The sequence below is a fragment of the Polychytrium aggregatum genome (assembly GCF_025602895.1).
Source record: "Polychytrium aggregatum strain JEL109 chromosome Unknown BJ171scaffold_33, whole genome shotgun sequence".
Lineage (NCBI taxonomy): Eukaryota > Fungi > Chytridiomycota > Chytridiomycetes > Polychytriales > Polychytrium > Polychytrium aggregatum.
This window is the reverse complement of record NW_026516235.1, coordinates 115,151-141,943: the sequence shown is the minus strand read 5'-3', so window position 1 is coordinate 141,943 and position 26,793 is coordinate 115,151. Positions and strand designations below refer to the sequence as shown.

General features: G+C 57.3%; 9 protein-coding genes across 9 annotated transcripts; 3 read left to right on the top strand and 6 right to left on the bottom strand.

Moving 5' to 3' along the window:
- Positions 1–2,600: 2,600 nt before the first annotated feature.
- BJ171DRAFT_426682 (uncharacterized protein) lies at positions 2,601–3,005 on the bottom strand (the record flags this gene model as incomplete). The annotated part of the gene is made up of 1 exon (XM_053107772.1): positions 2,601–3,005. A coding segment is annotated over one exon (405 nt), but the record flags the coding sequence as incomplete, so codon positions are not given.
- Positions 3,006–3,986: 981 nt separating this feature from the next.
- On the top strand, positions 3,987–5,138 carry BJ171DRAFT_515131 (uncharacterized protein). Its single transcript, XM_053111897.1, has 4 exons — positions 3,987–4,286; positions 4,483–4,544; positions 4,668–4,731; positions 4,960–5,138. Exons 1-4 carry the CDS (start codon positions 4,139–4,141, stop codon positions 5,004–5,006), a joined length of 321 nt encoding a protein of 106 aa, XP_052964260.1. The 5' UTR covers positions 3,987–4,138; the 3' UTR covers positions 5,007–5,138.
- Positions 5,139–5,885: 747 nt separating this feature from the next.
- BJ171DRAFT_628533 (ras guanine nucleotide exchange factor domain-containing protein) lies at positions 5,886–10,618 on the bottom strand (the record flags this gene model as incomplete). Its single annotated transcript, XM_053115570.1, has 12 exons — positions 5,886–6,118; positions 6,330–6,509; positions 6,608–6,671; positions 6,821–7,144; positions 7,247–7,421; positions 7,598–7,760; positions 8,007–8,071; positions 8,263–8,730; positions 8,941–9,685; positions 9,819–9,926; positions 10,146–10,438; positions 10,602–10,618. 12 exons carry the CDS (start codon positions 10,616–10,618, stop codon positions 5,886–5,888), a joined length of 2,835 nt encoding a protein of 944 aa, XP_052964259.1.
- Positions 10,619–12,021: 1,403 nt separating this feature from the next.
- BJ171DRAFT_426801 (armadillo-type protein) lies at positions 12,022–16,947 on the bottom strand (the record flags this gene model as incomplete). Its single annotated transcript, XM_053107780.1, has 13 exons — positions 12,022–12,348; positions 12,568–12,677; positions 12,794–12,962; positions 13,085–13,240; positions 13,424–13,554; positions 13,658–13,784; positions 13,892–14,056; positions 14,178–14,298; positions 14,394–14,520; positions 14,721–14,807; positions 14,936–15,113; positions 15,323–16,412; positions 16,796–16,947. The coding sequence occupies 13 exons, from the start codon at positions 16,945–16,947 to the stop codon at positions 12,022–12,024; spliced, it is 2,940 nt and encodes a 979-aa protein (XP_052964258.1).
- A 1,145-nt stretch (positions 16,948–18,092) lies between these two features.
- BJ171DRAFT_601105 (uncharacterized protein) lies at positions 18,093–19,178 on the top strand. The gene is made up of 3 exons (XM_053115065.1): positions 18,093–18,388; positions 18,481–18,624; positions 18,764–19,178. The coding sequence occupies exons 1-3, from the start codon at positions 18,164–18,166 to the stop codon at positions 18,890–18,892; spliced, it is 498 nt and encodes a 165-aa protein (XP_052964257.1). The 5' UTR covers positions 18,093–18,163; the 3' UTR covers positions 18,893–19,178.
- Positions 19,179–19,219: 41 nt separating this feature from the next.
- BJ171DRAFT_187003 (uncharacterized protein) lies at positions 19,220–21,039 on the bottom strand. The gene is made up of 3 exons (XM_053106133.1): positions 20,297–21,039; positions 19,958–20,135; positions 19,220–19,801 (listed from the first exon to the last, which is right to left on the bottom strand). The coding sequence occupies exons 1-3, from the start codon at positions 20,744–20,746 to the stop codon at positions 19,371–19,373; spliced, it is 1,059 nt and encodes a 352-aa protein (XP_052964256.1). The 5' UTR covers positions 20,747–21,039; the 3' UTR covers positions 19,220–19,370.
- Positions 20,914–21,370, bottom strand: BJ171DRAFT_476845 (transcription factor TFIID complex subunit Taf13; the record flags this gene model as incomplete). Its single annotated transcript, XM_053108851.1, has 2 exons — positions 20,914–21,099; positions 21,224–21,370. The coding sequence occupies 2 exons, from the start codon at positions 21,368–21,370 to the stop codon at positions 20,914–20,916; spliced, it is 333 nt and encodes a 110-aa protein (XP_052964255.1).
- A 650-nt stretch (positions 21,371–22,020) lies between these two features.
- On the bottom strand, positions 22,021–23,574 carry BJ171DRAFT_426675 (uracil-DNA glycosylase-like protein; the record flags this gene model as incomplete). The annotated part of the gene is made up of 5 exons (XM_053107771.1): positions 22,021–22,170; positions 22,293–22,471; positions 22,607–22,777; positions 22,895–23,015; positions 23,131–23,574. The coding sequence occupies 5 exons, from the start codon at positions 23,572–23,574 to the stop codon at positions 22,021–22,023; spliced, it is 1,065 nt and encodes a 354-aa protein (XP_052964254.1).
- A 155-nt stretch (positions 23,575–23,729) lies between these two features.
- On the top strand, positions 23,730–26,703 carry BJ171DRAFT_515119 (uncharacterized protein). The gene is made up of 6 exons (XM_053111896.1): positions 23,730–25,220; positions 25,331–25,444; positions 25,563–25,614; positions 25,736–25,930; positions 26,031–26,162; positions 26,277–26,703. The coding sequence occupies exons 1-6, from the start codon at positions 24,033–24,035 to the stop codon at positions 26,300–26,302; spliced, it is 1,707 nt and encodes a 568-aa protein (XP_052964253.1). The 5' UTR covers positions 23,730–24,032; the 3' UTR covers positions 26,303–26,703.
- Positions 26,704–26,793: the final 90 nt, after the last annotated feature.

The following is a 26,793-nucleotide window of genomic DNA, read 5'->3' as shown; positions in this document are numbered from 1 at the left end:
TCTTGTTGGACAACTGCTGCCGCTCGTTCTCGGCATCGTTTCGCACGCGGTCGAGAAGCTCGTGTGCGTACTTGACCTTGAGCTGTGAGACATGCAGGTCCGCCTTCAGCCTGGCCATTGTCAGTTCATGGATCTCGAGCTCGCGCTGGAGGAAGAGCTGGTCGACCAGGGCAGGGTCGGTTGGGTATTTGCTTTTGGATCGAGCGTCAGGCGGCGTCGAAGTGGACAAGCGTCGCGGGCGGTCCGGATCGGCAGTCCCAGAGTCGATCCACGCGTGGCTGCGGCTGGCGGCTTCGGGGTCGCTGAGGTATCCGTTCTCTCGCAGCTTTGTATACTCGGATAGGCCGTAGCCGCCACGGTCGTTGCGGCTTGCTGAGCCGCCGTAAGAGCCGCCGTAGGCGTCGCCCTGCCTCTCGTATCGATGCGGCTCCTCGCGCTCCTGTCGCCAATCCCGAGGGGGGCTGCGTCGTCGCTCGTTGCGATAGTAGTTGGGTCGATACGAGTGCTCGGGATCTTGTCGACGTTCGTATGACGGACGATACCGCGTGGCTTCCTTATCTCGTTCTCCAAGGCGGCGGGATGGTGGTGTCGAGTTACCTGCAGGCCCTGGACTTGTCTCGCGAACGGCGCCGGCAAGTCCCTGTGACTCGAGGCTTCTGGAAGACGCTGAGGCATGGCGATCTTGCAAATTTGGTGGGGCATCTGCGGGCGTCTTTCCATCGATGTAGCGCCGCTTGCTTGCGTGGGACTCGGCCGAGGCCTCCTCCTTCCGCTTGACGGCGGTGGTGGCTGGGGTCTTGGGCTCGGTGCGATAGGATCCCGGAGGCTGCGACGCTTCGTGCGGGGAATCGGGCTCCCGCGTCTGAGACGCATAGAGGTCGCTCTGCGAGGAGATTTCTTGTCGTTGCCTGGAGTATGAGCGAATGGGGCGGGGATCCCTTGGCTCAGTCGAGTGACTAGGTGCACTGTTGTCGCTGCTGCCCTTGGCGGAATCTGTCTGCCCGTCGGCCAGTGCCTGGACTGGACTCACACCCGGGCCAAAAGGCATCGTGGACGGCGGTGGCTTGGCTTCCGACTTTGAGGTGAGAGACTGCGTCCAAGATCGAGCCGGCGCCGGCGCCATTGCAGCATCATCTTCGTTCATTTCGATATCATGCAACACGATAGACTGCTCACGGGACCGGGACTTTGCCGATGCGCTGCTTAGATTCTGTGAACCGATCTCGAGTATCTCAGACGAAGGCTGGTATTGCGGCGGAGCAGGAGCAGACCCCATGTCGCGGCTTTGGAGAGGCGTCGTCGGGCAGGGCTGGGTCGACTGAATGATTTGGGTGGGATCAACAACGAACGTGTCCAAGAGTGATTTGGGCTTTCGCGTTGGAGTCTTTGAGCTTTTCAGCGACTGCTTGGACTGGGTGGCTTTTCTGGAAGCGGACGTTTGCGAGGCGGACACTGGTCACCACAACCACAGGCATAGAGCAGCAATTTCGAAAGGCAGATGGGAAGGAGGGTAGATATGAGCGATCGCAATCATAGTCGGTAGGCCCAAGATGGATCAGCTCACAGACTGCCTTGGGCTCCATGCATTTGATCGTCGCCGGTCCGACAGATGTTTCGACAGCCCCGCCACCACACGGAGCTGCCACAGACCCCAGACGGAGCCAATCCAACACTAAGCCGTCCTGCAGGATCTCGTCTTTGTACAAACCTGATCGTTTCAGAGGGCCAGTGTAAACAATCTCCACCTCAACTTCTGGGGCGAGCTCCCTGGGCTCAACGCCAAGCAACACTTGGGACAGAGGCTCGGCGGTGGGCTGTGGTTGCGACTGCGGTTGCTTTTGCGACGGTACTCGCTTACGGACAAGCGAGCTGGTGTCCTTTGCGGCACTGGCACTGGCACTGGCACTAGCACTAGCACTGGCACTGGCACTGGCTCTGACACTGGCACTGGCATTGACACCCAGGCTTGTCGTCAACAGCCGTTGGCTTGGGCTCGGAGCATCATTAAGCTCAAGGGACAGGGCGGTGCCGCTCAGAGCAGACGCCGCGAGGTCCTGGCTCTGCAAGTCGCGATCCATGGCTCGGGCCGTTGGAGTAAGCACGGGCGACACGATGGGCTCGGGCACATCGCTGAGCTTGATTTCGATCTGGGTCGGCTGCGCCGAGGTCGGTGTTGGCCGTGCCGTCTTTGCCACCTTTGTAGTCTTTGTGACCGACCGAACAGCCGCTGGGCTCGATTCAGCCAGCACAATATCAGGTCGTTTGGAAACTGACCGGACGGGTGTTGTGAGAATCGACGGCGATGGGCTCGCTGTGGCAGATGCGGAGGCGCTTGTGGTCGGCGGCAATTGTGGCGGTTGCGGCTTCTCGGCTGCTTCCCGGCTGCTCCGATATTTCGCGGCGGGGGCATTCGTGCGATCTTGGGGGGTATCGGTGCCGCTCGCAGGGTCGGAGTGCAATGTCTGGATGCTCGCGGCCGGTTTATGAGCAGTCACCGGCACAGAGTAGGCACGGGCGGGCTCAGGGGCCGGGGAGGTCTTGGGGGCCGACGGGGTGCGGGCGTTCGGGGTCTTTGAGAACGACGCCCGATAGCGGCTCTTGGCCTCTTCAAAGATCGGATGGAACTCGTAAAAGTGCTTGCACTTGAGCGTGGTGAGGATATGGAAACGGATGACCGACTCGGGGTCGTCAACACCGCTCGTGCGGATGGTGGCGCCCTCGGTCTCAAGCCATGCACATGCCTCCTTGTAGGACTTGAGCCAGCCGTTGATGCGGTTCGTGACATCGCTCTCTCGACGGGTGAAGATCTTGGCGTCATTGAGGAGGCGGATGATCTCTCGACAGAGGGCCACTTTTGAGACAGATGCGTTCTTCTCTAGTCCAGCCCAACGCTCGTAGTTGCGCGGGACCAGGAGCCAGTCCAGCACGATTTGATGGGACGACGGTCCGCCCTCAAAGCCGTCAAATTCCCACTTGGGCGATACCTTGGGTATCTGAAAGGACATACCTGCCAGGCTGCTTTCTGGCTCGGTTTGGCTGGCGGCAGTCTCGCCCGGGTCCATGCGGCTTGCAGGGCTCGACAGGCTGGGCTTGGGCATCGCAGCGGGGGCTTCAGCAGCAGCAGCGGCACCGGCAGTGGTGGTGGTGGTGGCGGCGGCGGCGGTAGCGATAATAGGGAGTTCGATCTCAGACTCAAGATCGACCAGATCGCCCGACGGCTGGGAGAGCAGCATCGGAGAGCCGCCGGGCTCCGAGCCATCTGACAGCGAACCGTCCAGCTGCATCTGCGACGAGCCCAGCTCCTGCGAGGTCGAGAAGGGGCCAGCGTCGGCATCGGAAGATTCGCTCGAGAGCGAGCCGACATCATCCAGGACCGACAGCAGCGCTAGATCCGAGTTATCGCCCAACTGGCTCTGCGGGACCAGCGGGGTCCATTGGCCAGACGATACGGCCGTTGGCTTAACCTTGAGGCCCGATCGCTGCTTGGAGCTGTTCGACAGGCGTCGTCGGGCCGGTCGCGTGGAGGAGTCGTCCGAGTCCGAGCCCGAGTCGCTGTTGGGGTAGCGATGGCGGGGGTGGCTGTTCAGGGACGATGCAGACGACGGTGTTGCTCGTTCCAGATGAACCATGGCTGGGCCGGGATGCGCTTGAGAGCAGTGCGCGGAGGGCAAGATCAAGGGCAAGCCAGCAGCAAGTCGGGGTCGGGCGAATGCCGAGTTTTGCTGCAGCGCGTTTGCGCGGGCTGACAAGCGGTGCCGACCCAGCCGGCCGACGGCGCTGCGGGTGCGATATCGATATCCATGTCGATATCCATGTCGATATCCATGTCGATACCCATGTCGATGCCGATATCCATGCAGATGCCGATGCCGATGTCCACAGTTGGTCCTGGTCGATATGTTCGCTGTCGGTGCCCATGCACCCGTTCGGCGGCTCGGGGGCGCCCTTTTGTCCTGCGCTCCATTTTTTTTCTTCTCTCGGTCGCTGTCCTTCGCTGCCCTTCATTCCGTCGATCTGTCGTTGCTGGCCCGTGCCCACACCGACGCTCGCACCTCTCGAGAACCCAGCCAGCCGACCGAGTGAATACATCGTATCGACAGCGACCCACCCGCAGCCCACAGCCCTGTGAACACATCCCATGTCCCACTACGAGTCCAGTGTCCCCAAGGCCATCTCGGCGAACCCAAAGTATCTCAAGTACCGCAGGCGGCTGCTGCACCCCAGAAAGAACACCGTTACCCCGGGTGTTCAGCTCTTCATGCGCGGCTCCTATGCGGTCATGGCCGGTACGTCTCTGGTTCATGGGCTTGTATCGACCGCAACTTGTGGGGCTCTTTCAGATCAATCTCTCCTGAGAGTCCAAAGAGCGACATCGAAGTGCTGCTTCGTCGACTTGGCCAATCACAGCCATCCTTACTGCGTATCAATGGCCTCTCTACTCGCCCGGTGCTCAGCTGTCTTTGTTTTCTCTCTCGTCTCTAGTCCTCGGCGTCTACAGTGTTCTCTGGATGGACTGGGGAGATGGCGATCACTGCTTCCGTCCGGTAAGCGATGGAGTGAGAAGACTGCCCCTCTTATATTGGTGCTGCATCAAGACAGCTTTGCCCGATTCAGCTGAAGCTAGACATGGGTACTTTCTGACCGACGGCATCGCCGCCACCTCGCAGATCCGACGGTATTTCGAGCAGAAGAAGCAAGAGTTTTTCTCGCTATCACCAGACGACCAGGAAGGTGAGCATTTGCCGATGCCGCGGGTCGCAAATCGAGCACCGGGCTGGGTCCGCTGCAGCGACGCTGGATGCGAGCCACCCTGTCCATCCGATGTCTGCTGACGATCATGTTCATTACTTTGCCTTTGCGGACATGCGATCTGCTGGATTGTTGTGCCCATCCATGTATCGGCGCATGCCACGGTGCCTTCGGCTATCTGCATCTGCATCTACCTGCACATGGCCCCAGAGCTGCGACAACAAGCCACAGCTCTCCACAGTCAAGGCAAGGCCTGAGCGGCGACTTTTCAGTCGGCCAAGTATCCTCTGACTTCCCTCCAGCACCCTCACTACACCGGCCCTGCAGCGCCTGCGTCATCATCGAGCAGCACATTTCCTCGGCTCAATACATCCAATTGCACTCGTCACAAGATCATAGTTGCCTATCGACACTTGACCAGAGGAGCGGATGCGCTTGTGGCAGTGCTGACGACGACTGCAGCCACAGGTCCAATCCGAGGGGCAGAATCAATCCAGAGAGAAACGGGACAGTCCTTCTCTGGCATCAGCGACACAGGTCTGCTGATCGTAGGCTCCAGTGGGCAAGCCATACGATTGTTTCTATCCTGGTTGGCAATCTCTTTGTGTGGTGCATCCACTCGATTCTCTGGACAGCTCCATGGTGTATCGATATCGAGATACTCGGCCTTTCGCTTGCGGGAGCCATCTGAACGAGAAAGCGTCCTTGATTCAGATCCAGAATTCCATCACTGAATGGTCATGGCCAGCGCGATGTGTTGAGTGATAACATTCATCAACGACCAAAACCCGGGGTGTCCCGTTTTTATTGGATCGGCTGTATTTTCTGACAGGTTCTATGGAATCGCCGCACCGTGGTCGACCCGCTCTCGATGTCGGTGCCTTTGTCCACTTTAAATCAAGCGGCCTTCTCACTGTGGGGCGATCAATTGAGACGCAGAGGACTGTTAACTGCCATCAACGACCCTTTCAACTGGGGCGGCACCAGCAAGCGGTCGCAGGAACAATCGCCGTTTTATGCATTCGTCATGCAATTGGCAATCGCCATGTCGCGGACTGGACTGCTTGAGCCCGACTTGCACCGCTCTTCGCACACTTTCCGCTCGAGCCAGTGCAAACGTGGCCCTCGACATCCGCTTACCACTCAAGCGACATCTCCTTCAGCTTCGTGATACTCTTTTCGATCGGTGGCTTGGCCAGGTAGTTCTGAATCATCGGATTGGGCACAAAGTCCTTGTATTCTATTCCGACGAGCGCCGAGATGTCCTTGACTCGATTGGCCATCATTCGCAGCTTGTCAAAGTTGATCATCTCGCGCACCTTGGACTGGTTGCCGTCGTTCATGAAGGTCAGATCCTTGAGATAAATTGCTGATGACCAGTCCTGCGGTTAGCACTCTGTACAAAGCATGCGCACAACGGCAGTATCGAGCCACGCCCACCACGAGCAATGACTTATCCATCAGAGTCGATTCGAGCTCGGAGCAGCACAATCGAATGCTTGACCATCGCAAGCAACCAAGCAACCATCACCACGGTCGCCATTATAGCATCTCCGCAACCCCTCCGCTGCACTACTCACGCAGAAACGGGACAATCGGTGGCGCAGAGGCAGCGAGGGCATCGCGGTAGTTTTTCATGTTCCGTGAAGGGTCGCTGATCTTCTCAAGCTCCTGATATGTCTTCTTGGTCTTGTCCGGCAGCATCTTGTGCAAATTGGGGTATCGGGTCGCAAGATATGAGTGCATAAATCCGTACCGTCCTTGAGTTGTCCTCGCAGCAGGATCAACCCTATCGCGCACATCGTTGTATATGTCGCTGCTACTTTCGCAGGTGCTGACGGGTGAGAGAGACGCTTACCTCCCAGGTCTTCTTCAGTCTTGTCACGGGCGTCAGCCCCAGACCCGCGATCAGCGCGAAGAGGCTAAAGTAATTATTGTACGTTTTGCATGCCTGCCAACCAATCGGTTGATCGTGCGCCGTGTCAAACACTGAACGCAATTGTCGACCATGCATCCTTTGGAATCAACCGCTCCGAACCATCATAGCTGCCTCAAAGCCCTCTCATCCCACCTTGGCCGTCATGATAAAGTTCTTCAGCACCGCAGACCGCTTCTTGGCATCCTTGATCTGTACAATCTCGGTGGCAACCCAATACGACTCCTTGTCGAAGCGAGACACGAAAAAGTCGAGGCACGGCGTCGACTCATCCTCGGGCTTCTTCCATATCTGGCTCAGGAACTCAATTGGATGGATGTTCTTGAAGAGTTTGAAGTTGTGAATGCACATTTGCTTGCCGAGCTCCTCGGGAGTGAGCTCCGTGAACATGCTTTCCATCATCTTGCCCTTCTTCTCGACCGTTTTATAGTACAGGAATATCTCCTCGTGCTTCTTGGTCTGAACGGGCCCTCGACCAGCGCCAAGCGGCCGAGTTCTGGTCAGTCTTGGTGGACGCATCGTGGGGCGGGTTTCATCATCGGCATTTGGTGATGCACCTACCTGGGTTTCAATCAGATAGTTGATGTCCGAGAGCTGGATCGTGAAATCCGTCCCTCCTTTGTCGCGGTTGATGACCACCAGGCGCATGAACTCTTCCAGACCCTTTCGCAGGTCGCTGTTGCGCGCAAAGTCGTGCCAGTGGTGTTCGACCCAGAAAGTGGCGGTGTTCAGAACTCTATTTTTTGCCACAATGAGCCGATCCAGCGACACAGGTGTTAATGGATCATCGACCGTATGACACCGATGATTTGTGGCAAAGTCATCGATCTGAGCACTCAGAGTAGGCTGAGAGTCTCTGGGCTGGGACATGTCTCACAGCCGTCGCCCTAGTGCTCTCAGACAGGCACGTACTTTTTCTGCATCGTGGAGCGCATTTGGTCGAAGCGGGCCGTTTCCTCCTGGGAGGCCAGCTGTGGCGCCTCGATGTTGAAGGCGCTGACAAGAAACTCCATCAGCTCCGTCGGTGTCATGAAGGTGCGATAGGTCATCATGAACGTATCCAGGAATTGCTGGTCTGTGAGAAGATATTCACCCGGCATCATCGCAGGTGTTGAGGGTGGGAAAAAAGAGTCAACAGCGTGCAGGCAAACTGTGTCGGGTTGGAATGACTATTCCGCCGTTTGTTGGATGCTGCTTGAAAACGCTCTGGCACAATAAATTCCCTCGCAAAGCACTTGTCTTGTGCGCCAAGTGCTGTACAAAACCCAAAGCCTCCCCCATGCAAGTCCTCGGGCTTGATCTGGGCGAGGACTGTGTTTACCTCTTTCTTCATCGTTCACCAAGCGGTCGAGCAGCATGTCCATGGTCGCCGCCATAACAATCAGTCTATTTAGAAGCACAAGACACAACGAATATGCAGTATATACAGTTAGAGTCGCTCGTGGCTGGCATCGTCCGGAGATTCTTGAGGATCATAAAGGGCACACAATAATCCTGTTTGTCCCAATCTAGAGCCCGACAGCCCCATTGAAGTCCACGATGGACCTCACGCTGGTGTGATCCGTCAATGCACTTACTTCTTGTTGACCCGCTGGCAGATCATCACATCCACGCCGTTGTCGCTGTATGTTTCTGTACTGTACTCCTTGCGCTTCTGCACAAGCACCACATCCTCGAACTGGCCCTCGTCTAAATAGGACTGGAGGGTCCGGTCCAGTTCACACGACTCTTGCTTGCCGCCCCGGAGGATTTCGAGGGTGTGGGTGGCGAAATCAATGCCGCGCTTCTGGCAGATATGCTGCAGGGCCGATTCTACCATGATCTCGCTCGGAATCTTAACGACAACCTCGTCGGCCTGGCCCTGGACTTTGGTCTTGAGGGTGACACGCCGCAGCGTGGGGTCCAAGTATCCGCTATTCTCGAGTTCTCTGGCAAAGATAGAATCGACGCTGTGCTTGGATCCCGTCGGCGTCGTCGCCTTTCGTCCGATGCTTAGGCTGGCTTCGCCATGGGGCGCGGTGCCAGCTGATATCGTGCGCTTGCGGCTGCAAGCCCAGTGCCGAACAAGTTAGTGATGGGAGGGGGCTCTCAGAAAGGAGTTGGCCGGGTCTGCAGGGATCCGGGTGCTAGTATTCGAGCAGGAGCGTGCATCTGCCAATACTCGTCGCCATACTCCCGAGCACCACCGGCACGTTTCCAAAGCGAAGATCCACTTTGACTGATCTTTACAGCTTCCCTCCGAGCAGCCGACTTACATGGCCTTATGATCGAGCGCAGGAAATCCGGAACTGGACGGGCTGTGGGGCTTGTGCAAATCCGTTTCCGAGGCGCAGGAGAACCGCATATCTGGCAGGCTGGCAAGCGACTCGTGAGACGAGGGCTTGTGGTCGCTGTCCTCGTCTTTGTCGACAGAAAACGACGACACCGACGATGTTGCTGCAAATGCAGACGCAAACGCCGTCCCGTTCTGGCTGTAGCTGCTTGCGGAATGCGGCAGCAGAACCGAGCCCTGCGTATCCGGCGTTACCGAAGTCTCGAAATGGGTGCTGGCGAGGGACAGGCGACCATCGCCATCTTCCAGGAGACTCTTCATTGGGGAGTCCAAAACATGAAAGTTTGTTGTCTTGGCCGACGAAAGCACCGACGATTCGGCAAGACTGAGCTCAGAGTGTTCGGCATGTTCGTCGATGCTGGACAGACTGATGCGGCTGTTACCGCACTCGGAGGCGGGCAGACTCAATTCCACGGTTTCGTTCAGGCTCCCGTGGCTGCTGGCGCTGTTCAGGCTGCCGACTTCGGAGATCTCGGACTTTTGCTTGAAGAGCATCTTGGAGAGACTCATCAGACTCTTGCCCTTTTTGGGGCCGGCATGTCCCTCTTCCGCCTGGATCACGGTCTTGGGAAACTCGGACGGAGCAGTGCGAACCGACAGATTCTTGGACCGGTCCATCATTATGGATGGACGACGGCTGGATGTCTGAATGCTGAGAGTCTTTTCGGCTGTCGGCGAATGCACGAGGGGTCAACAATAATCTGGGCGGCTATCCGTGAGAAACCCCCACAGATAGCAGAGTATTTGCTGCTGGTGCCGGGGCTGGGGCCGGCGCTGCTTCTGACGAGGCACTTGGCTTACCGCGGGTACTCTCGATCTCTTTGAGCAGTTTCTCACGGACATCGCTACCAGAGTGCGATGACTTGACAGAGCTTGTTGGTGCACGGTTCATGGCAGTGTCCTTGGCCGCTGATTTGGTCAGAAGAGCCGACGACAACACAAACCGTCAGATGGACATCAAGCCATGAGACTCGTTCGTGGATGGTGCTGCGTGTGCCAGCCAGGCAAACGAGAGGAAGGAGTGTCTCACACGCCTGTATTGCCGATGGCGATGCCGAGTACGATGCCGAGTACGATGCCGAGTGCGATGCCGAGTGCGATGGCGATGGTGAGTGTGCCTGCTTTTACCTGTTGCCTTGTCGGTCGAGATGAGGATGATTCTCTCGAGCTTGGTATATGACATGAGCGACCGAGCCAGATCGGCCGCTTCTTCCTTGCCTTCCACAAGCACCTTGATGTCGTGCCGTGACGGAGCGAGGCCTTTCTTTGCGCATATCACATTGACAATCTCCCACATGGTCATCTCCTTGTCCAGCTGGATGACGGTGGTGCTTGAGTCTGGAAGCTGCACCCGTAGCAGGACCGTGGTGCTGCTTTTTGTCACCGCGGAGCTGCCATCCGGGGTGAATAGGCTCTGTACACTGAGCGGCAAGAGTGACGGGCCTGATGTTAGAAGCAGCGTAGTCCGTTTTCGCGAGCTGGGCGTCGCAGAATGCTCGAGCGCTCTGTGTGATAGCTGTGTGCGAACGTCGCCGTCCGTTGTCCCGCCAATACAACCGCGCCCGTAGGGATGTCTGTTCATACTTTGTCTCGACAGACATTTCGGACAATCAGCGACGAGACGATATGCCGTCGGTCTCCTTGTGGGTTGTGGTCCTTGAAGCGAGAGTGTGGGAGGATCGAGGGCGAACGAGTCCGAAATGTCTGCAGGGTAATCGGAGCGATCCCAGCGATGTACTCTCTCGGCGTTACTTGTCGGATGAAGATCCGGGTGAGAAAGCCAGGCTGAAGCGGCCCACGCAAATGCTGTCTTGGAGGAGGAAGGCTCCCGTGGTGTTGCCCTGCCCCTCCTCTACACAATGTATTCGTCGGCAATCTGCTCAGCAGCCTGCAGATGCTTTGGCGTTTGCGGCAAGCAGCGATTATCTTGTCGCGAATCACTGGATTGAATCACCCGCCTCCATTTCCTTTGGAAGTGCTATGCCGAAATGACAAAAGAAGCTGAGACCCAAAGCAGCGGTCATTGTTGCCTCTGGCCGCCCAATCAGCTGTGTATTCGTTGAGGCAGGCGAGCAGCGACCCGGCAGTGTGGTCAAGATATCCGATGAGGACTGCAAGAGAGGATATCGTTTCTCTTGTGTGTCCTAAGAAGGGCTGTATTTCACGTTCACACAGCCATCGGCCCATACAGCCATATATCATCGCCAAGTATACATCATCGAAATACAAACGCTTGTGTGTGTGTGGGGAGGGAGATGGTGGTCTGTTGGCAGGGTCGGACGCTGGGAGCAGCCGCAATACGCTGACACAACAACAACCCAGGTTGCCTGCAGGAGGCGGTGGGGTTTGGCATTATCCTTGTCGAAGCAGGAGGTGAAGGGTGCCGGGAGGAGGGCAGAGATATGGGGGAGAGTCACGATCGGAACAAAGGCATGAAGGAGAGCGGTCAGGAAGGGGTACAAGCAGCGAGCGGATCAAGAGGGCAGAAGGCAAAGGGGGAAGGGATGAGGAAGCGAGCGCAGTTGCGCTCACGAGTCGAGGGGCTTGAATAATGTGTCGTCGCTGGGTGATGCCAGGACCAAAGGAAAGGAGCGGGGACGCATGGAGTGCGGCACGATATAGTAGCGGAAGGTCGAAGCAAGACAGCAGGAGAGTTCTAGACAGGAACGGGCGAAGCTGGCCGAAGCCAAGAAGCGGGCAAGAGGAGGCGAGAGGGGATGAGAGAACAAAAGCAAGTGCCAAAGCAAAGGTGATCGCGGGAGGGTGGTTTGGAGAAGCCAGAGATTCGTTGAGGCTTGCGACGCCGCGAAAGAAGGTCGCTTGCTTATCGGCCACTTGCCCGTCGAACAAAATCCTGGAAGTATGGACAGGATCAGAACAGCGTGCTCAGCATTTGCTATTTGATCGCTGCCGAGGTTGCGATACAGAGGTGCAGATGATGCATGTGGGACCGCTGCGGAAATATGCCGCTGCAAGGGGAGAATGCAGCTAGATCCAAAGCAACTCAAGTCGACAGATGCAACAGATGCAACAGCGCGTGTCCTACCTGCAGATACTTCTTGAACTGCTTGATGTCGAGTTTCTGGAGGGCCATGGTGAACTCGCGCGCCAGCTCGTCTGGGCACTGGATGCCCACAAAGTACACCTTGAGCAAGTAGTCGACGTATTCGAGGCCGAGTGTTGCGAGAATGACCTTGTGGAGCGTGGCAATCTCGGTGAAGATCAGGATAAAGTCGCCGTTCTGCATGTTGAACTCGGGGCTCACCGGCAGCTGGAAGAGAATGGGCACAATGCTTGCATAGATAAACTGGGAGTAACCGGGAATCGGCGCCTTGCCGCCGCCGCCAATAGCCAGGTCGCCGCTCTTGGCCTTCTCGATCTTGAGGCCGACCATGCCGCGCTTTCCAGTCTTGGTGCGGGCATAGCTAACGCCGTTGGCCGGGCTGGCCGCTCCGTTTGCCTGACCGGCGAGGGCATCGGCGCTGCTTGAGAGAGTCGAGGAGCTGCTGTTTGTGTCATCGCCTTCGCTGGGGTTGCCGCCCCACGATACAACAGTCTTGGAGAGCACCGAGAGGGCAATCTTTGCCGAGATCGGATCAGAGAGATTGCTGGCATAGGCCAAGACCGACTGGAGCATGGGCTGCATCTGTGGCGAGCTCACTGAATAGTTGCCACAAGGCAAGCAGAGCGATTCCAAAGTTGGTACTTTTAGCAAACCGACGGCCAAGACAGGACAGCGGCTTGCGCCAAACTATACTCCGCAGCGTTTCACTTACCCAGCACAGCCTCCAGATCCTCATTGAAGATATTGCCGATAAAGGTGAGATACGCCTTCCTCATGTCGTTGAGGATCACTAGATCATCCGTGCCGTTGGCAGGTTGGTTCAAGAAGAAAAATATGCGCTCCATCAAGGGGCCTAGAATATCTTGCAGGATTTCGTGGGGCTGCCAGTCGTGTCACGGACGAGTTAGTGGGCCACAGTGAGCACTTGATGAGCCACAAATCACCCACGCAACTTTGATGCCATAGCTTGCCAAGATAGACGAGCGCAATGCTGACGACTTACCTGGAATTTGTGCATGATCAAGCTGATGACGGGCAGGAAGTCAATGACTTCGCGGGCGACACCTCCGGCCAAGAGCCCAGCCTTGAGAAGGTGGTGCGTGTAGGGCAGGCTGAGGGTGCCCATACAGCCAACCATACGCTGGAAGGTGAAGCGCGCCTGAAACAGGTCGGAGGTGCGACGGTTAATGCGATGTGGCGATGATCAATACGCCTGGTATTGATCTGCGTCTCTGCTGTCGCTGGCATTACTGAACATAGAACCAGGGCAGCTTGCCGTTGTTCGCCACCATAGCTGCACACCCGATGAGCCACGATGGCGAGCGCACCCACTCCGACTTACAGCTTCGCGAATGACGGTGCTGGCGTTGAGCTGAGTCAGAACAACCAGAATTGCATTCATGGCTTGCTGGAAAACGTGCGGCCAGAGTGCTACAGGCGCGTTCTTTGCAGCTTGCTCGTGGTCCGGGAAGCCTGGGAGCAGTGAATCCGTTTGAGTGTGTTGGGGTAGAGCAGCGATGCAAGCGTCATTGGCGCGCGGGCTTGGACGCGGAGCGCAAGGAAATCCGAGCCATACCCTTTCCAACAGATCCGATCGCTGTTATGAGATGGTTGAGGTGGTAGATGACAGCTTCTTCGCCAAGTTTTTCGGACTCTTTCTCCATGATATCCTGAATGTTGACCAGAAGGGGAGCAAGGATGGCCTAGGACAGGACAAGCAGGCGACCATACAGAGACTGCGGTGAGATCGGGCAGCCAAGTCGTAGGCGACTGTGTCGCTTGCATGTGGCAGAGTGAAAGCGACGCATACCTGGAGCATGGCTTCTTGTTTGACTGGTACGATGCCTTCCAGGGAAATCAGCATGCCGATGGCCTCGAAGAGATAGAGCTGGCTGTCAAACTCGCTGGCGATACTGGAGACATCGCTGTTGGCATCGTTTGGGGGAGGAGGAGGACGAGCGACGAGCAAAAGATCCTGTAACATCGAGCGCAACCCGGTGAGCGTTTGCCATGCAGCTGGTGCATGGTCGAGGCTTGCTCTTCCAATCCAAGCAGCCACACGAATCGGTCTGCAAGTGCACGTCGGTTCAACAAACCTGCACATTGGTGATGACATGCTCGACGTAGGGCAACAGACGAAGCCGCATGGTTTTGACAAACCGCAGGAACAGGTAGTTGACCCGGCAGCGGACCGAGGTGCTCGAGTGATGCAGTCCCCTATGTCAAGATCACCGACGGTGAAGATCAGAACAGGTATTGGGAGGGGGATTCTCGATCGCCGCAGTGTTGGTAGTGGTGGTTGTAGCTCTCACCTAACATCAACAAACGCCTGTAGTACATTGGGAATGTACTGCGGACACGATTCAAAGAATCCGGCGTATCTTGCTACATTTTCGAAAAAGATGGGCGCGACGCTTTCATGAGGGTAGCTGGAGATGTCTGCAAGCCAAAGCTGGGATCAGTCGACTAGAAATCCAGGTGGCACACTTGTAGCTGTGGTGCTCACTTTCACGCTCGCACAAATCCTTAGCGACGAACTGGCTGCTCAAGCGACAGTGGTGATCTCGCGAGAGCAGTCCAGAAGCCCAAGCGCAGCAGCTTGTCAAGCGATATGCTAGTTGACAGGCCAGGCAACTTACTGCTCGTAATCATCTTTTCCAGCATCGTGCCAAACAGGGTCATCGTCGATGTGCCGTTCTCGGCCACAGTCACAAACTGCAAGGGGCCTGTTCATAAGAGAAGCAAACTAAGTGAGTGATTTGGGGTGAGGGCAGCCGCACGGGCTCTGAGTGGACTGTGCAGCCCTGTCGCTTCATCGCTATGCACAGTGCTCGTATGCCCGGCCCACACCCACCTTTGATCGGCTCACCAATAAGGTAGAGCAAGTGCAGAGTCAGTTCTGGATATGACCAGCTGTGTGCGGTCGGGGAAGCAGCAATGACGTCGAGCCGCTGGCAGATCTCAGTGGCGTGGAAGTTGAGATACAAGTTGTAGTCGATCACGGCAATGGCATCGACGTATTGCTTCAAGCTCTGGTGTGCGCATAGGTAGGCCATGAGACGGTAATCGGCACATCAGCACATCAGCACATCACCACATCACCACATCACCACATCAGCACATCAGCACATCAGCACATCAGCACATCAGCACATTAGCACATCAGCTCTCATGGGCGTGCTATAAACCCACAATTGCGTTCAGCGACACAGCACATAACCACACATCGGCGTTCACGTACTTTGCGCATATCCAGGAAGAGGGCCTCGCTCTCGCCAGCGTCTTCGCCAAACTGGAAGGAGTCCTCATCACAGTTCATCTTCATGACCAGCACCCGCAGGAGTGCAACAAGATTGTCGCGCAGCTGCTCTGAGATCTGGCCGCCTGCGAGCTTTTTCTGTCTCTTGAGCACCGCAAGATAGTGCTCCAAGAAGTCAAAGACAATCAAGGTCGTGTCGTCGTACTCGTTGGAGAGCAAGAGGGTCAGGTGTGGGAAAAGCTGCTGGATCAGTGTGAAGGTGACGGTCTGGGCGTCCGAAAAGTTGTCAAACTCCTCCCAGCACTTGCAGAGCTCGAGGCCGATCATGTTGACGAGCTTGGCGACGTGGTCGGTAAAGTCTTCGTCGTCGAGCTGGAGACGGTCCAGAATGCTGACCAGCTGCAGCTCATGGATCATCCGCAGCTTGTCCGCGGGCTTCATCCCCTTGGCCACGATCTCGACGAGGCACTGGCAAGCAGCGGACCGCACAGAGTTCACCGAGAGCAGCTGGTAGAGCATGTTCATGAAGGTTGGATGCACAAAGATGGTGACGTCGATCCACGAGACATAGAGGCCGATGACGTGCAGGGCCTCGCAGGCAATCTCGGGATTGGACTGGTGGTGCGAGGCGAGGATGTCGAACCAGACGGCAGCAAGACGGGCCACATCCCGCTCTCTCATCTTGTCCTTGATGAGCGTATTCAGTGCCGTCTCTTTGGAAGAACGGACGATGAGGAGCGAAACCACCTCGGTATCGATGGTGACCGAGAACCGGAGAAAGAGGTCGACCATGGTTGGGAACTTTGGCGTCCCCTTGGTGGTTTCCAGCAGAGACAGCAGCTCGTCAAAGAAGGTAGGCCACTCCTGCAAGTACTGGTTTTTGAACAGGATCACAAGGACAACGACCAGCTTCGTCTTGATGTAGATCACTTCGGTTTCCGGCATCTCCTCCGAGAGATACTTCCACAAGCGCTGGCGCACCAGCACCCGAAAGTTGGGCTCAAGTGCCTCATAGCTAGCCTGCAGCACCTCTTCCAGCATCTGTAATGCCATGAATCGAATCTCTGGGGCACTGAGCATTGCAAGAGAAAGCAAGGAAGGTGCCAGCGTCACCGTCGCAGCGGGATGCCGTGTGGGGTTTCCGATAGAGTTAAAAATCAATCGATTGAGAGGGGAGGGGTGATCGCATCGGCGAATCACGGCTGTAACGTCTCATTCGGTGCTCGACGAGCGTGCAAGAGTCCAGTCTTTCCCGTATCGCAGGCAGCAGGAATAAGCGCTCAGCGAGTAAACGACGTCGGAGCCGGGGGAGGCAGGTACCCGCATGTGCAATTGGCGACTCGATTCCAGCGGGCCGAGTGCGGTTAATGTACCAGGGCAATGGCACTGACAAACCGACCCCCGGCCCCGATCCAAGCAGACGTGCAAACCGATAATTGCCGAGTGGTTGCCTACCTGGCAGGAGACTTCATAAAGAGACCAAGAGCCAGATTGCAGGCATCGGGAGACGCCTTGACCTGCGCATAGTATTGATTCGCTTGGAGCTTGACATTTGGGTCGGCAAAGGGATCCAAAGCGACAAGGATGGCTCTTTCCAAATCCTCCATGGTCGGAAACGAAATCAATAGCTAGCGGTGGGAGAGATCACTCGTAGGGAAGCCTGGCTGCAGAGAAGAGGGGTGCAGGGGATTAGCACAGCGCAGACGGACACGAGACAGTGAGGACAGCACTGGCGGGCTCGGTGGGATAGAGACGTGTGCAGATGCAGGCCGGCGAGAGAATCGGCCGATGAAGCGAAAGGATCGATGCTCTGCCCCACTGCCGCAAGCCAATCTCGCCAGATCGGGGGGAGGGAGTTGCGGTCGGGTCTGAGAGATGGGCTGCTCGATGGCTCAGGACCGTCGGGGAAATCCAGATGCTTGGTTGCCGACGCCGATAGACAGGCTCGGCGCTCGATTGCCGCCCGGGAAGTGATTGCACCGGCAATGCTGCAGCCGGTCGGCCAGGCGACCGGGATCTCGGGCGCCGGAGGGGTGCTGACCTTTACGAAGGGGCCTCGTCGGATTCTATATGCGGGGTACGAACTTCAGAGCAGAGCGGGAGCAGGCGGGTGTGGATGCAGGACCAAGCCGGATGGTCTGGGGGGTTGGCGGGTTCGATGCAGGGGAGAAAAAAGTGAGTGAGGGAGAGGGAGCGAGGACCAAGACCCGTGGCCCACCCAAAAATGCAGTCCGTGTGTGCGACGTTCCCAGCGAACTGGACGAGGCAACCACTGCTGCAGCCGATGGTGGTGCTGGCGACACCGACTCGATGCTCTGGGCGCAAGGCACCCGTTGCTCCAGTGGTGCGGATGCGTGGCCGATGCGCCGATGCACCGATGCAGCCCGACGGGATTGCATTGGGTCATCGTCGTGGACAGACCCACTTGCTCGGTGCCGCCTGGCACCCAAGACACCCCAGCACGGCGGTACTGCGTGCGGCCGGTCGCTGGTGCTGCAGGCCCCTCACCCACCCAACTGCCGACGGTATTGGCAAATGCAGCGACGATGGCGATGGCAAATGCCGGCGATGGCGGTGATGCCTGTCCTTTGGCGCTCCTGTCGTCCATGAGTCCGATCCTTGTGGAATGCAAAAAAATTTCTGGCCCTGTGTCACACGGTCCTTGCGCCTGCCGTCTTGCGCCTTTCCCCTTGCCTCTTGCGCCGTGGCTTGTGGCTGTGCCATTCCAAACATCGCATCGGATCGCATTGCATCGCATCGCATCGCATCGCATCGCATCGCATCGCATCGTGTCGTATTGCATCTACCCACGCGCCCTTCGCCATGCTCTGGAGATTGCCCAGGATCCGGTCGGGTCTCCTTCGGCTGCTGCCGGTGGCCGCCATTGTCGCTCTGCTGGTCTGGTCTGTGTCGTTCTCCCATAGCACAAGTCCCTCCCAGTCCCCAGCCGTCTCCAGCCCAAAGCCATCCCAGGTGATTCTTGTGGCAGAGCCCAAGCCCGAGCCCAAGCCCCCGCTGACCTCCAGCGCCAAGTGGTGTATCCATGTGGTGAGTGGTGCAGATCCCTGCGGAGCGGGCTTTCTTGCACGTCTGCCAATGGCACTGCGACCTCAGACCTTTGACCTGTTGCCTGATGACAGGAGGGCTTCTCGACATGCCGGTATTTCCAAAAGGCCGCCAAGATGGCGCAGAGCCTTGCCCTCAGCAACCCCGAGCTTTACAAAGTCAGCGTCAAAGGAGTCCCAGTTGGAGAATGGGATGAACGCAAGCTGAGGCTCCAGAAGGTGAGTCGATAGCACCACACAACTTGCAGCAGCACCGCACAACTTGCAGCACAACACAGCATGCAATCCGGGTCGTCGCCAACACTTGGACTGCCTCGGTCTCTGCCTTGTCGGCTCATATCGTTGGCATCCAAACCAGGAGCTTCCAGGCGCCAAGGACCATACTACCTCGCCATTTGTCTGGCTCGGATGTCCCGGCGCCGCAATCGAGTTTGTTGGCGGCGCAGATATGCTCCAGGACCGAGTCGAGAGCGGTCGACTGCAGTAACTCGGCGACAGCGTCCTTCGATCGAGCGGGGCATCTCGATTTGAGGAAGCCGGACTGCCTGAATACATATATATCCGCAAGACGGCCAGTTGCAACATTTTCGAAGCTACCGCCGATGATGGGACTGTTGTGGTCTTACATCCGATCTGTTCAAGACGACCGTGGTTCGAGAGCATTCGACAGAGTATCGCCGACGATGAGAGAAGAGCGGGCGCTGTTGGGCATGGCCCCAAACAACGCAGATACTCGGCCGCTGAGATGGAACGGACCAGCGAATGTACTCGCAATCCTAGAAGCAGTGGGCAAATCAAATCGACCCATTTTATTTGGGAACATTGCAGCACAACAGCAGCCACACGGACGATCCGGAGTCCCTGAAGCTCTCGAAAGCAGCCGCGCGGATGCGGACTGCTTTCACGCCGAATACTTTCCACATGCTGGAAGTCCCGGCAGCAGAATGCGGTGGCCCTCGGAATCCTCACGACTTTCGCTTTGTGCGTGCAGAGCGACGGAGCAATGCATTGTCCGTCAGATCGTCCGCATTCTGTCGCTTGCGCTTGCCACGGGAGCTTGCTTTGGCAGCGTCATTGCCTTCGACTGGCTGTTCCGGTTTCCCACGATCGTCCTCAGACGGCTTGACATCGTTTGTGGCAGCAGACTCAAAGGCATCCTTGTCCAAAGCCCCAAGCCGAAGCGCAATCGTTCCGAAACGGATGGCTCGTTCGCATGCCCCCGGCGTCCACAGGGATTTCCCCTCGAGCTTGTTGAGCTCCGCAGCCTTGCTCTTCAGCGTCTCGTACAATCGCTTGTATGCCGGCAACGTGTATGCCAATTTGCCCGCAGGTCCAACTTCGGCGAGAGCTTCGTCGGACATGAATGGAACCGATGGATCGTAGATCGATAGGATCGCTGGCAGAGGACAAGTGACGCGAAGGCTCAGCGAGGTGCGGATATCACCAGGTAACTCATCGGACTCGAGTCTGGAGGCCGAGGCAGGGCGCTCATGCTGCAAGTGGTGATGCTGCAAGTGGTGATGCTGCAAGTGGTGATGCTGCATGCTGTTACCTGAGGCTGTTGCAACCCCAACGCCGCTCAGGACCGACAGGGCTTGGATTGCCCTGACCACCGAGTCAAGTGTGCTGACCGGAGTCACAGCAGCAAGCCCGTCGTGGGTGGCCTTTTGCACAAGTTGATCAGTGTTCGAGGTCACCAGAGAGAAGAGTCTTGGTCGGAACTTGCCCATCTTTGCATCGCGAAGCAGGCATCACACCACAGATATCGTGAGGAGGAGATGGATCGAAATGCAGCAGGTAGAGCGTGGGTCAACGCCAGGCCGAGTCAATATTCCCGCAGAGGCAACAGCCTGCCGGCTTCCATATTCAGGTGGCCGCCAATGAATCCTACCGACAGCTTCCATTTCATAACGAGTCCGAGGTCGTCCACAGAGAAACTGGGCGATGGCTCTGTGCGGATGCGTTTGGCCAGGCTGCCATGCACTTGGCCATGTAGATCATCAAGGCTCGGGCCGCTCTTCTTGGCTCGAGATGAGGCAGCCTGGACGGCTCTGATTTCGCTGTCCAATGCCGTATGCCATGTGGCAAGGTTATCTGTCTGGAGGAACCGGACCGCCATCAGTAAGTCGGCACCGATGAGACGGATGATCGCCGGGCAGCAACCGTCCGAGGCTGGCCCTGGGGGAGAGCGGGCTTTTGACCCTGCTCTCGCAAGCGAAAGTTTCCGCCGTCCATGTTCGGTGGGCCGTGGCCATCTCCCCGACGGGCTGCGGCCTCCATAGCCCAGGACAGGGCTGCAAATGTTACGATTGAAAAGCCCCCATCGCATAAATCGATGCATGTTATTGCCGCGAATGCCAGTGGTACATTCATCGTCAACGAAGAAAACGTCTGCTGATGACAACACACGCTCTGCTTGAATAGCACTCCCATCGGCCACCCATTCCTGGTCTGGGCCACCGGACGGACCAGGGAAGGCGGAGGAATTGCTTCTTCTCCTTCGATGACTTATTCGAGCGCCTTCTCATTTGCCACCAAATCCTCAATGTCCATGATCCGCTTGTCTCGCGCAATCTTCTTGGCCATTTCCAGCAGCTCATGGGCACGGGCATATTTCTTGGGATCGTGGCGAAGGGCAAACAGAAAGTCGTTCAGAAGGACCTTGTTGTTGGACGACTTCATGGCCTCGAGGCACTGGACCAACGACAGTCAGCGCTGGGGTAAGTGGCTGGAGTGCGAGTGAACGCTAGGCTGCCTGGTTGCCGGCAGGAGCATTGCCCAACCGCCTCTGAACGCCTGCTCTGACAGCGACACCCACCAGATCGACGATGAACTCCTGCAGCATTTCGTCCATCAGATCAACGGTGTCTGGTGCGGGGTTGATGACGTCTCCAAAGCCATAGAGCATCTGCTTGACTGTATTTGCGGCAAGATCGGCGGTCGCAAGGTGTCGGGTTTGAAGCATCCGGAGATCGACCAACCGGCCGCCGTAATGTGACATCCAGGACAAACGCATTGCCATTCAAATTCATCAGCAAGGCCTGACCCCGGATGCTCAGTCGCACGAGACGGATAACGGAGAGACGATACCCACCGTCTTTGGTGAAGACTCGCTTCTTGGCCGATGGCTGTGTGGCAGCTGGCGGGTTTGACGACGACATGGCGCTCGGTCGCTCAGCGAATGATTGCTGCAGAACAAGCGGACTGCACGGATGCAGCGGTGCCTGCTGCTATGGATCGACTCGGGTTGATTGTATTCGCCCGCTCGCAGGACGCAACCCCACGATGGTGATCGATGCAGACGCTCGAGCTCGAGTTCCGAGTTCGGGCTTTGGGAGAGAACAGGGATCGCGCTCTCGACGCCCCGCAGCCATCAAACGAGCAGGGTCCGAGCCGAGGGTGATGACTTGCGTCTTGCGACCAAGAGTGCACTCTGCCTGGCAACCTCTGTGCTGTGCTGTTCATCTGCAACTGTGGCCAACAAATGGTCAAGACGATTGCAACACGGTGTTGTTGGTATTTACGAGATCTGTCTTGCCAAGTGCCAGATCGATAAGAATGCCTACAGAGGCGGCGGACACCACTGGCACACAATCCTGCCCGTTTGCACTCTACTCAGGGATCCATGGGAATGGCGTTCCAGTCGATTTCGGTGATGTCATTTTTGCGGAGGTACTCGTTCGTTTTGGAAAAGTGCTTGCAGCCAAGGAATTTCGTCACCGAGAGAGGCGACGGGTGGGCGCCCTTGAGAACCAGGTGTTTTTTCTGATGCGTTCGCACAAAACATAGGAAAGCCGCATTAGTGCACGGCGCTGCTTACGGAGGATACACTGTCGGCTGCCACCATGCATCCGCGCATGGCTGTCAGCCATCCCTCGCCAGCTTACGCCATCGATAGAGGACCCTTTCTTCTGCGCAAAGGCGCCCCAGAGGATGAAGACGAGGTTGCGCTTGCGAGTGTTGAGGTATGCGATGATGGCATCGGTAAACTTCATCCAGCCGCAGTTGGCATGCGAGTTTGCCTCGCCCCTGCGGACGGTGAGCGATGCATTGAGGAGGAGAACACCTGTTCCAACACGAGGAAGAATCAGAGCGGGCTCCGATTGCGAACCTGTCCAGAGACAAGCCATCGATGCGGATGCCCAACAAAGCACGCATATACCCCCTCCCGGAGAGAACGACTTGGTGCGAGCGTGCTCACCTTGCTTGCTCCACTCTTCCAGATAGCCCATTTTCTTGCGGATGGGGAAGTTGTCTGGGCCAAGATCCGAGTTCAGCTCCTTGTAGATGTTGACAAGCGATGGCGGCGGCTTCACTCCAGGCTTGACAGAGAAACACAAGCCGTGTGCCTGTCCAGGGCCGTGGTATGGATCTGACAAGGGGATTTTGAAGATGAGCTACATCGGCGCTGGCTAGAAAAGGCTCCTCTTGGCAACGGGCTCCCTCCCCCAGCGCTAACTCGGCCAGGCACCAGCCCTCGCCCGCGTACCTTGGCCGATAATGACGACCTTGACCTGGCTCAGGGGACAGTGCGTGAAGCTGTAGATTTCTTCGGGCACCGGAAACACAGTCTTGTTGGCCTTGCTCTCGGCGGCCAAGAAACGTTTGATCTGACGATGCAGAAACATGTCAGCCCTGGACTCGAATGTTATGCGCCGCCGAGCAGACTTCAGCCCCGCTGCCAGCTCGAACGAACAGATTGGCTGCTCGTGTGCGGGCACCTACATCAAGGAAGTAGTCCTTTTCAATCTCGTTCTTGAACGCCTGCAGCCAGTCTGGTGCCATCGTGGCTTTCTCGAGCTTCAGCAGTGCGTTCAGCTGCAGCTTGGCCTGCGCGATCGCGCGGTTCTTCTCGATGGCCTTGAGCTGCTCTTCGGTCAGTTCCTGGGCCTCGTCCTGGTCGACCACGGCGGCAGGGTCGCCGTCGGTCTCACCGGCGGCTGGGTTGCTGCTGTCGTCTTGTGGTTCGACAGCCGGGGCCTCGGCATCGCCGGCCACGACCGACGAAAGCTTGCTGTCGGAGACGTCGGCAGCGGCAGCCGGCTCCTGGTTCTCCGGCTCCCTGCCGACCTTCTGCTTCTTGGACTTTGGCTCCACGGCCTCGTCTGCCGGCGCGCTGCGCTGCGTTGGCTTGAAGAAAGAGGTGATTGTTGTTGCCTTCTTGCTCATATCGATGCCGTTGGTCGGGTGCGGTGATGGACGGATCGGCTGGTGCGGTCGTCGCGAGAGAAATGGGTGCAGTGGCCCGGTTGCTGGTCAGTCGGTTGCTGCGGCCCATGTCCAAATCGGGCCAAATGGGCAAAGCAGATCCGGCTCCAGCCAATCCCGTGGCTGGCAATGGCGCTGCGCCTGGCCATCGCGGTGCCGGCCACACTGTGGCGCATCCTGGTTCCTCTTCGTCAAAACGCAATCCCATCACCAGCATCAACGCAGCCCCATCGCCAACACCAACGCTCCGAAGCGACTGCATCCTCAGGCTGCGCCCGCCGCCGTTCGGATCCGCCAGACACACGCCATATCATTCTACGCCTGCGCCTCCTTGCATTCTACATTTCTTGTCCAAAACCTGCTAATCAGGAGGGATCTCTATCGAGAAAGGTAGCCACCGATACCCCAAGCTGGCCATCATGTCCCAACAAGCCGGTGCATCCTTCGATGCTCAGCACCCAAATCACAGCCCGCCAGAAACCGACGACCAAGAATACGCCTTTGGGGATGCCGTCGATGACGCTGAAGTTGATAACCTCGACGCCGCCGACCCTGTTGATGCCGCAGGCCTCTCTGAACCAGCGGACCTGGCTGCCCAGCGCAGCCAAGATGAGCTTGCCTTTGATGCCGAAGGGCTTGAAGCCGACGAGCGATACGACGAATATGCCGATCTGCCAGATCAATACGACCACGACACAGATCCGAACGCCGATCATGGGCATGGTCTCGAAGGCGAAGACGCTGTCCATGTCAGCGAAGATGTCGATCCCGACGACAGAAAACCTCATCACGAGACCGATGAAGAAGCGGCCCTGGAAGAAACCGGTGCGGACGTCGCTGTAGAATATTCCGAGCTCGCTGCTCCCCAAGCTGAAGAAGCCTCTGGCGACAATACAGATTATCTTGAATCCCACGCGGTCGGGGAATTGGTCGAAACCGAAGACTACGACAACGAGCGTGAACCCAACGATGACGCCGCCACGTATGCCCATCAACATGTGGTCCAAGATGCACCCGAGTATCTCACGGGGGATCGCACGTCCCATGTCGAGCCCACGGCACCCGATCTCCATGCCGTTGCTGGGGAATCCGGCGACTACGAGACATACGATGCAGACCATGATCATATGGAAGATGACCAAGCTGTGGCAATCCACGACAGAGAGCACAGGATCGGTGGAGAGGGCGACGATGCTGCAGGGGCGAGCCAGGTGGGAACAGGGGATGGCGCGGGCGACAGTGCCGAGGAGGCAAGTCACAATGCGAACGATGCAGACGAAGCGACGGCCGCCGCCAGCCACAGGGCTGACGGAGCCGAGGATATCGAGAACATCGAGGAGCCATACGAAGTCGGATATGCCAATTTGGCTGTCATTATGGAGCTTCGTGGACGACGATACTGCCTATTCGACAACACCGGCCTTGCCGATGACGACGGTGCCGAAAGCGGCCCGATCGCCGAGGCGGACGTATATTGCACAGGAGAGGAGTGGGGAGACGCTTTTGAGAAGCCGCTAACCAACTTTATTTCAGACCTCAAGCAAGAGTTTGAGCTCTCTCGGGACGTTGTTGCAGATCTGCCCCAGCTCAAGTTATCGATCCCAGAGGTCAGTTCGTTGTTTGATGGAGCCATGCTGCCAAAGGCCCTCGATTGCTCTGTTGCTGCAAGGTTGCTGCAGCCTACTGACCGTCATCCTCGGCCATTATTCGGACACAGGGCTCGGCCTACGGCCAGAGCCTCTGTCTGAACAAGCTCTATGACTACCTATGGGCGTATCGGACTGCAACACACGACGGCAGCGAGGCACCGTTGATCCTGCGGCTGACCGAAGTAAGTGGGGCTGGCTCCTTGCCGGAAGTTATCGAGCTGAGCCCAAACCAGGCTCCAACTGCAATAGCGACGTTCTTGAAAGGCGTCTCGCTGATACACTGATTCTCCGATGGAATAGCTGGACGGCTGTCTCGAAACCCAGCTTCAATACTACCAGTCCTTGGTCCACGGTGAGCTTCTGATCCCTTCCTGCCGCCGCACTCCTGGTTATTGCGCTGATGGTGGGCACCGATGGCAAGGAATCATCGACGTCTCGACGGGATTACTGAACAAACATCCCGTTTCCTGTAGCCGATGACGAGCTTGGTGGCGATGGTGTCGAGGAGTACGGCGAGGACGAGCACGGCCACGAGGCGGATGCGTTCGAAACAACGGAGCCGCTGGAGCCCCACGACCCAGAATCATCATTCTACGACAATGAAGAAGCCGAACCGCACGACTATATCTCTGACAATACCACGGGATATTTTGAAGCCGCAGGCGATGGTAAGGCGTCAAGAGATTGCTCGACCCAGCACTGCTAGACACACTGTTCTGAGTATTCTTCCCTATTGCTTCCCAAACGCTCCCCCTGCTCCACGAGCAGGTGGCCATGGAGAGGAAGGCTACGATCCGTACCTCTTACCTCACGAAGACGAGGACCGCGGCGTCGATACACATACGCAAGCCAGCGATGATGTCAAGCGTAAACTCCAGTCCGAAGACCCAGCAGTAGCAGGTAAATATGCGTCGGCGTGATTCATGGGGTTCGGCCGTGCATTCCCCCGAGCTGGTGAGGACTCTATGCAGCTCTGCGTCTTGACTGAGAAGAGCTATGCTTATGCGTCCACAGAATCGGCAAAACGAATCCGGCACTGAACCTGGCGCGTGTTGGGAGCGGCGATGGGATCCTGGCTGCAGCAGATGCAATCTGCGGATCAATGCGTGGCAGGATCAATGCGTGGCCGAATCAATGCGGTCGGATCAATGCGGCTGGACGAGCAAATGTGGGTTCGGGCCGACATGGCTGGTTGTGCAGTAGCCGCTTGAGTCAAGCCACAGCGTTCACAAAATGAAACGAGACATCGGATTGCTGCAACGCATTCTTGGATGGGAATGCGCGCCTGGTGCTGGACAGGGACTCTGCATCCCGTCCCTGGAGGCTGCGGCCGGCCAAGCACTCTGAACAGTCCAGGCGCCTCCGGCTGCTTGTCCTGGTGGCCTGGAGCAACGGCTGCAGGTCTCCACCAAGCGATTGCATCTCCATGACCCGTGGATGCAGGTCTGCAAGGGACAGGGTGTTCTGTGCAGTAGCACGGCCCTCATTTGCCACACCATTCATCCAGCCTGTTTTGGTCTTGCTGCCCGCC

Coding starts and splice junctions, on each gene's coding strand:
- BJ171DRAFT_515119 (XM_053111896.1), top strand. CDS start 24,033: ATGTCCCAACAAGCCGGTGCATCCTTCGATGCTCAGCACCCAAATCAC. Junction 25,221..25,330: donor TCAAGTTATCGATCCCAGAG/GTCAGTTCGTTG, acceptor ATTCGGACACAG/GGCTCGGCCTACGGCCAGAG. Junction 25,445..25,562: donor TGATCCTGCGGCTGACCGAA/GTAAGTGGGGCT, acceptor CCGATGGAATAG/CTGGACGGCTGTCTCGAAAC.
- BJ171DRAFT_515131 (XM_053111897.1), top strand. CDS start 4,139: ATGTCCCACTACGAGTCCAGTGTCCCCAAGGCCATCTCGGCGAACCCA. Junction 4,287..4,482: donor CTCCTATGCGGTCATGGCCG/GTACGTCTCTGG, acceptor TCTCGTCTCTAG/TCCTCGGCGTCTACAGTGTT. Junction 4,732..4,959: donor ATCACCAGACGACCAGGAAG/GTGAGCATTTGC, acceptor ACATGGCCCCAG/AGCTGCGACAACAAGCCACA.
- BJ171DRAFT_187003 (XM_053106133.1), bottom strand. CDS start 20,746: ATGCATCGATTTATGCGATGGGGGCTTTTCAATCGTAACATTTGCAGC. Junction 20,136..20,296: donor TTATGAAATGGAAGCTGTCG/GTAGGATTCATT, acceptor CGCGATGCAAAG/ATGGGCAAGTTCCGACCAAG. Junction 19,802..19,957: donor TGGGGTTGCAACAGCCTCAG/GTAACAGCATGC, acceptor GTCCTCTGCCAG/CGATCCTATCGATCTACGAT.
- BJ171DRAFT_601105 (XM_053115065.1), top strand. CDS start 18,164: ATGCTCTGGAGATTGCCCAGGATCCGGTCGGGTCTCCTTCGGCTGCTG. Junction 18,389..18,480: donor CCAAGTGGTGTATCCATGTG/GTGAGTGGTGCA, acceptor GCCTGATGACAG/GAGGGCTTCTCGACATGCCG. Junction 18,625..18,763: donor GCAAGCTGAGGCTCCAGAAG/GTGAGTCGATAG, acceptor CATCCAAACCAG/GAGCTTCCAGGCGCCAAGGA.